The following is a 7,997-nucleotide window of genomic DNA, read 5'->3' as shown; positions in this document are numbered from 1 at the left end:
ATAGATTAAAGGAGATCTACCACCAATTCTGAAGAATTGTAAACCAAGCACACTGACGTACTGGTGTGTGCCCCCTCTGGCATGATCTGCTCTTCTTTAAGCTTACTGTGCCCTTGCTTTTAAGAAAAAAAGGCTTTGAAACTTATGCAAATGAGGGGTTCCAGGCTCCATAAACATCTAAGGAGCCCAGAGCCCCTCAGGCTCATTTGCATAAGTTTTAAAGCCTTTTACAGCACAAGAAGCTAGAAGAAGAGAAGATCCTACCAGAGGGGGCACACACCTGTATGTCAGTGTGCTTGACTTACAATCCTTGTAAGTCACAAATTGACAGCTTGCCGGTATTTAAAAATAACCTGCATGCTATATACCACACCACAGGGGTTTCCATAAATCCTGAGGATCGGACTAGAAGAAAAAATGTGTAATTTCCTGGTCCAACCACCGATTCAAATGTCACATTTCATTTTCAGTTTTTGACAACTTTGTGGATGACACCTGCTTTGACCAATCAGTGGCCTCCTCATTACTTGTGTCAGTAGATCTGAAGAGGCTGAACATTTCCAATATTTGGTTGACCTGTCAGTGTCAAAGGTCGGACTGTGGCAGGACTGGAACCAAGAGCCCGAGAAGGGTAAGTATACTTGATTCCCGGAAAACCCCTTTGAAGTGTAAAACAACCAACTTCTGGATACAGGCAGTCTCCGGGTTACGTACAAGATAGGGTCCATAAGTTTGTTGTTAAGTTGAATTTGTATGTAGGTCGAAACTGTATACTTTATCATTGTAGATCCAGACAAAAAAATGTTTTGCCCCAGTGACAATTGGAGTTTCAAAATTTTTTGCTGTAATGGGACCAAGGATTATCAATAAAGCTTCATTACAGACACCTTACAGCTGATCATTGCAGTCTGGGACTATAGTAACATCCAGAGACCCTAACCAGAGGTCATAGTGGGCAGAGGGGTCCGTCTTTAACTAGGGGTCGTCTGTAAGTCGGGTGTCCTTAAGTAGCGGACCGCCTGTAATATTTTTCATAATGTGTAAAGGTTTGCCTCTTGTTGTATCAAATTTTGATGAAATGCCCAAAACCCAGTTGGCAGTTCTAGGCATCAGTGTCTTCTCCGTACAGTGAACATTTCAGTCCAGACCTGAACAACTAACCCAATTTTGAGCCACAAGGCCACCACTCAGGACCTCTGTATATGGTCCAGCACTGGAAGGAGAAGTAGTCTGTGGATAGTCAGAAGGGTCTCATTTCTGTAGATATTGTACAGTGAAGAGCTCGTATTATTATTATACTACATTCAAGTGTGATGCTTATCGCAGACTTTTCTTATCAGAATCTTATTCAAGGGAAATTGGTCCATTTGTTCCTCTCTAAGTAAAAACTCTTGACTAATCTGTAATGTCAGTATCAGGAAACTATATTTCATCAGAAACCATCAGCTCCGGCTTAGTAACGAGTCCGAGTCCAGTCTCCGATTACATCGGTCCTTTGTTTGGTGAAGACTTTAACAAGACTCTTTACTTAATTAGATTCAGGGAAAAGTAAGAAAATGTTGGTCTGGATCTTGTTGTGGATCTCAGGAGTTTTGGGCCAGGAAGGTAGGTGGACGTTTTCTTACATTCCATTAGTGTCGGAGTAGTTTGGAAATTCTTACAATTCTAACTGATCATTACATATGAAAACCATAAAATGGCTTTAAAACTATTCTTTAAGGTGCCCATAAATATTAGAAGTTTTTTAAAACTTTTTGTAAATTTTTATGCCCAGCCATTTTTCTCCCCCATGATAATTATTTACAGTGAGCAGTGAGCACCTTCACCTTCATTGTTCATAATCCTACCTACAAATAACAGCGTCCAATGATCTTACATGAAACTCTACAGCAGTGTTCCCCAACCTTTTTGCATCTGGGGACCCGCTGCACCAAAAAATGTTTTTCTAGGGGCCGGGTAACCCTTTTACCATGGTATTGGAAGAAAAACATTGTGTGCCCCACAAATACTCCATTTCTAACCCCAACCCAAATGATGTCCCATGTTCTGCAGCCCCTGGTCTAAAATGCCCATTCTCCTGCAGCCCCCCTCTATAGTGCCTCTTTTTCTGTGGCCCTTTTATAATGTTTTGATAAGAAGACAGATACAGAAAAGGGGACATTATAATACCCTCATTATAATGATCCCCCCAATGCAATGTCCCCAGAAGTGCTCCACCAAATGCAACATCTCCAGCAGTGCCCCCCCACACAATAAAACATCCCCAGCAGTGCTCCCCCACACAATGAAATGTCCCCAGCAGATCCTCTCACCCAATTAAATGAAATGTCCCCACTCATAAAATGTCCCTAGAAGTGCTCCCCCATTAATAAAATGCCCCTGACAGTGCTCCCACCCAATGAAATGTCCCCATCAGATCCTCTCACCCAATGAAATGAAATGTCCCCACCCATAAAATGTCCCTAGCAGTGCTCCCCCATTAATAAAATGCCCCTGACAGTGCTCCCCACATTAGTGAAATGCCCCCAGCAGTGCCCCATGAAATGTTCACAGAGGAGGCCCCATAAAATTCCCCCAACAGTGCTCCCCCCATATAATGCCCCCAACAGTGCTTCCCCCCATGAACTGCCCCCAACAGTTTCCCCCCATGAAATGCCCCCAACAGTATTCCGTCATGAAACTCCATATACATAGCCGAGGTCTTTTTCCCACCTTCAGGAACCCTAAAGGGGCCTAGCAGCTCTCTCACCATGATTCCAGCCCAAAACATGACTCCTCCATCTCCTTTCTGACATCGCCGCCTTGTTGGGACATGGTGGCCATCCACCAACCATCCACTTCTCCATCCATCTGCACCATCCAGGGATGCACGACACTTATCAGTATGTATGGGCCCACTAAACCTAACACTAACCCTAACCATATTATCAAGATCTATGTGGGTGGGAGGCTGTTCACATCGAAAAGCAGCTCTGGGAGGTTATTCTGACATCATGCAGAAAAATTCAATCAGAAACTCTCCGAAGACTCACAAGTTCAATGGATGCAAAAATTGTGAAGGGGATATCACAGAAGGTCCTATGTGACATGTAACTTGGCCTGTTACTGTAGGATGTTTTGGATTAATATTGCTTTTGATTTCAGTGAATGTGACCTCCTTATGCTGCAAATAACCATTTTCAGTTCTTTACAACCTATAAAATGTTTGGAAACTCTGCTGTGCCTAATAATTTGGAAATGTGCATTGTGAGTTTGTTTTTTTTAAATTTTGAAGAATATCCTGTCCTCACTGGCAGGTTTGTTAAAAAAAATTTTAATTTATACTCTTAACGGGTAATTTTTATTACACTGACTGTCATTTGCATTGACCATTTAGTAAAATCAGGGAAAAATATAATGTTGCGTAATAATTTGGAACATGATGTAGACTTCAAAAGTAGGAGGCACTTTGAGTTGTTATTTTCTAATCTAGTTAATGTTGACTTTTCCATAACAGGAGATGATTTTTTGTAGCTATTCTTAATTCCAACTAATAGAAGAACTGATTAAGAACTGATTCTTTTACTTTCTATTCCTACACAGATATGAGAGAGAAATTATTTGCTTTCCCAGAAGAGTCGTCTCACACATATGTCCAGATATTTCCAGATGGTAAAGGTCCATTTAGAGAGGCGACTGTCTGCATGAGATTACACTCAGATCTGACCCGGCAATATTCCTTGTTCTCATTGGCCACTCCCAAACTACCAAATACTTTTCGTTTGTATAATTATTCCATTAAAAGAAAGCAATTTAAACTAACAGTCAACGCTGTAGAGCAGTATTATGATCTGCAGGACAATGATTTCAAAGAATGGACAAGTATTTGTGCGTCTTGGAGGTCTTCGGGGGCGGTGGTGTTTATCAACCAACGAAAATACGACAAACGCAAGATATCCGTTACAGAGATCAAGGCTAACCCAATAATCATCATTGGTGAGGAGCAAGATTCATATGGTGGAGGATTCAACAAATCCCAGTCTTTTGTGGGAGAAATAACGGATGTTAATATGTGGGATAAAGCGCTGACTGATGAGGACATGATGGATTATTTTGCCGCTGAAGAAATGAGTGGTAACATCATTGACTGGAAGGCTTTACGTTATACTATTGTTGGAAATGTCATCATAAAACCTTATTCTGACCCTTATCCCTGTGAGGCTATATAATGTATACATATGTTATTGCTTATGTCATGGCAATGTATTGTTTGTTGATCTCCTCCTACTTCTGTATTGATATCATTGCATTACCTAAGTGAATGTGCAGCACTCTTGAGATGATGATGGCCTAGGTCAGTGGTGGCGAACCTATGGCACAGGTGCCAGAGGTGGCACTCGGAGCCCTCTCTATGGGCACCTGCGCCATCACCCCTGGGCAGAGTTCGCCAGACCAGACTCAAGGCCTCTTGCAGTCCCAGGCAGCCCAGGACCCTAGAAGGAAGCTACAATGATCTACACCTTCTTTCTACTGTATTGGTGTCCTCAGGTGCCTATACAATTTAAACATATGACCGAGCAGGGAGTAATAAGTTACTGCTTAAATTGACGCATCGGCACTTTGCGAAAAATACGTGGGTCTTTGTTGTAGTTTGGGCCCTCGGTGTCTAAAAGGTTTGCCATCACTGGCCTAGGTGGTTCTCCACCAGGTTCTGCCAAACTATTCTTGGGCCGTGGCTACTGCAACATAAGATATGGAACGGATGAAGTTGACTTCTCCTCTGGACACCCCTGGTCAGTTAGTATTTGGGTTCTGGGTGACTATAATGAAGTCCCCGGTGTGCCAAATGAAGGATCAAGGAGACTCTGTGTATGTGTATTTTTTTCCAGCTTTTCTCTTTTTATTCACTGTCTCAATTTTATCAAATTTGAGGCTCTGTCTCATAGTTAACTTATTTACAAGGCATTGGTTTGGCCTCACCTGGAATATGCTCTCCAATTCTGGGCACCGGTCCATAAAAAGGATGCCCTGGAGCTGGAGAGGGTTCAATGTAGAGCCACACAAATGATAAGGGGTATGGAGGGTCTCAGTTATGAGGAAAGATTAAAACAACTTGACTTATTTAGTCTGGAAAAGAGACGACTACGAGGGGACATGATTAATTTATATAAATATATGAATGGTCCATACAAAAAATATGGTGGTAAGTTGTATTAGATTAAATCAAATCACAAGACAAGGGGAGAAATCAAGGTTTAATCACCGGAGGCGACAGGGTTTTTTACTATGAGAACTATTGATCTTGATGGACAAGTGTCTTTTTTCAACCGTATAAACTGTGTTACTATGTTACTTTTCTTCATTGGAAACTACTGCCTTAATCCACTGCAATTCCTTCTGGACATATCGAAAGTAGTGATGAGCAGACCCATTGAAATTCGGGTTCGGGTAAGTTAGGCACACCCAAATTTTTAAAAAGCTGTTTAAATTACATGTGGACACGTGCGTGGTGCCATTTTGGGGAGGATCTTCATATCGGATGAGTAAGGGCTGGGACATGTGGCCTTGGGTAATTTAAATTATGCTGTCAACCTTGCCGGTACCTATTGCGGCTGTTTAGTGGTGGGGGATTGAGCCGAACCAGGCCCCAGCCAAGATACCGAACCCCCAAAGTTTGATATGAAACTGAACTAGGTGGCTCAGTCCACTCAACACTAAGGAAAAAGGAAATACAGAGGACTTTACACCTTTAGGGACTTCACTGCTAGTGAAAATATTCTAGCAAAAACAATAGCAGAACCAACTCTCAAATATCAGAGAGTTTTCGGGTCCATGTTATGAGGCAGCCTGGCTCTCGCCAAACGTAACTTAACTGCAACTCTGCTCTTCTCTCTGGCTTCCATCCATCACGTCAACCAGCCTAAAGCATTCAATGGGACTCAGTGGGCTTCATGTCTTTCCTCAGTTTTATGAAATTGCATTTTTAATCAATTTATGTAGAACACACATCACTCCTTGTAGATAAGGGGCGCCCAAGTAGGATATCACTCCAGATACGCAACTCAGCACTCAAACACTTTTATTCCAAAATTGTGCAATCCAAGTTTTGGTCAACAAAGAGACCTTCTTCAGACACGATTGCAGAGTGAAGAAGTCAAATGAGAGCAGATGATTCTGTACTGTCGTAATCTGCTCTGCTATCCGTGTCTGAAGAAGGTTGATGCTTTGACCGAAACGTCATATAATTAACTGTGGATTCCTCGCTGTAAAACTAACAGTATCCTGGCTTCAATAAATTAGATAATACCAAAATAATAATAACAACTAATTCCCTTCATGAAAACTAATGTTTTCTTAAAATGCTGGGAAATAAGATTATTTTATTTTTTGGGGATTAGGTTGAGGCTATTGCATAGACATATTTTGATGTGTTCTTTATTCATTGATGTATCTATATTAGATTTTCTCAGATATTGTAGTATTTCTTTTAAGGTTCATAAAAACTGCACTTGTTCCTGCATCTGTCACTTCCCCACTGAGGTCCGCCGGAGTTCACCTTCTTCTTCCCAGTGTATGTGAGTGCATGGCTTGCGACACAATTTGAATGTTATATCCCGCGCGTTGTCTTAATCCGTCAGATCGTCCGACGGCCCGCCCCCTGATTTGTGTCATGTGAAAGCCGGCGCCGATGTGCCAAAATCCAATTGCATGCGCCAAAAACCCCTGTTAAATGAGGCGCAATACGGAAATCATCGGGAAACCCAACAAAAATGTGGTACGCGGACCCTTACTAAATGAGCCCCATAGTTCTGAATAGATGCCTTGGTGGGTTCCCTTTTAATTCTGATACATAGGGGGATATTTTCCAGCCGCTGCATTTTCACAGCGCGATACAACAGGATCGACTGCTGTGTTTATTCTTCGCCAAGCCCTGTGAAAAGTCACCGGAAGCAGCGAGTCCGCCGGTGCAGAGACAGTAACGCCCCGCGCCGGCCCACAATCGGTCGGCCGAGCCCTCCACTCGACCGACAGCTTCCCCCCCTTCACACCAATGGCGGTTTTGGGCAAATAATCGCAAGTGCGAGCAATTGCTGTATAGACTGTATACAAACTAAAAGAATAATATGGGCCCTGGGCTGTATGAATACGCACATGTGTAATGAGAGCAGGAACAGATCTATAAGGATTTCATGGGTAAAGATCCTGCTTGGTCTAAAATTTGGTGGATGGTTTGGGTGACCATGGGCCCTCTAGAAGGCTTTGGCCCCGGGCTACCGCCCAAACTCTCTGTATTATAATCCACTACTGGAGGCAGCTGGTTGGCTTTGTTGTGGGAGGTGGTTAGCCGGTAGTTTATATGGGAGGAGTTCAGCTGGCATTGGTTATTGGAGCCATAAGTTGGCATTGCTTATGGGAATCTGTCTGCTGGCATTGTCTACGGGAGGCATTCACTGGCGATGCTTATGAGAAACACTCACTTTGTTTATGTCAGATGGTTGGTGGGCATTGAGGTGGTAGGTGGCCAGCTGGATAGTTGAAGGTGTTTACAGCTAGAATGGCTTATGGAAATCAGTCTGGTGGAATTGTATTGCAGAGTTGGTCTCCTGGCACAGTTATGGGAGGCATCAGCTGGCATTGTTTATGGGAGTCGGTCATACGGTAATGGGGTGAGACAGCTGGCAGGAGGGACACCATTTACGTGTTTTATTGCGATTAGTGAGCAGTGGAGGTTGTGGAGCTCAAAATTTATTTTTCCCACGGGGAAGTCAATGTAGGGAAAACAATGAAACTTGTGACTGGAACTCTTACATTTATCATGAGAACATTGAAAAGACGTAGATAAAAAAAAGACCCAGAGTTCCTGTTCTTGTTTCTCAGATATTTCCTCAAGTGTCTGATGGTGAAAGTTGCTTCCTGAGAATGTTATTTCCTGTAGAGGAGGGAGTAGAGAAGTTTATGACAAATACATATCAAATATAATAGAATGAGATGAGATATTTTCATATGTTTGTATACTC

General features: G+C 42.6%; 1 protein-coding gene and 1 long non-coding RNA gene across 3 annotated transcripts in view; one reads left to right on the top strand and one right to left on the bottom strand.

The window, feature by feature from the left end:
* The first annotated feature begins 1,441 nt into the window (after positions 1 to 1,441).
* The window catches only part of LOC140069430 (jeltraxin-like), a 16,462-nt gene continuing 9,906 nt past the window's right edge, over positions 1,442 to 7,997 (top strand). Inside the window, exons 1-2 of one of the 2 annotated variants that reach the window (XM_072115126.1) lie at positions 1,442 to 1,605; positions 3,583 to 5,427. In XM_072115126.1, coding sequence (XP_071971227.1) covers positions 1,557 to 1,605; positions 3,583 to 4,208 — 675 coding nt within the window. In that variant the 5' untranslated portion in view covers positions 1,442 to 1,556 and the 3' untranslated portion in view covers positions 4,209 to 5,427. Of the gene's footprint in view, positions 1,606 to 3,582; positions 5,428 to 7,997 lie in introns of those variants that run through there. The other variant, XM_072115125.1, reaches the window with a different exon arrangement.
* Positions 5,901 to 7,997, bottom strand: part of LOC140069433 (uncharacterized) — a 25,327-nt gene continuing 23,230 nt past the window's right edge. The window contains exon 3 of the long non-coding RNA XR_011848789.1: positions 5,901 to 7,909. This is a non-coding gene — a long non-coding RNA (uncharacterized lncRNA). The remainder of the gene's footprint in view (positions 7,910 to 7,997) is intronic.

This window comes from Engystomops pustulosus, chromosome 7 (assembly GCF_040894005.1).
Source record: "Engystomops pustulosus chromosome 7, aEngPut4.maternal, whole genome shotgun sequence".
Lineage (NCBI taxonomy): Eukaryota > Metazoa > Chordata > Amphibia > Anura > Leptodactylidae > Engystomops > Engystomops pustulosus.
This window is presented reverse-complemented; position numbering and strand designations above follow the sequence as displayed.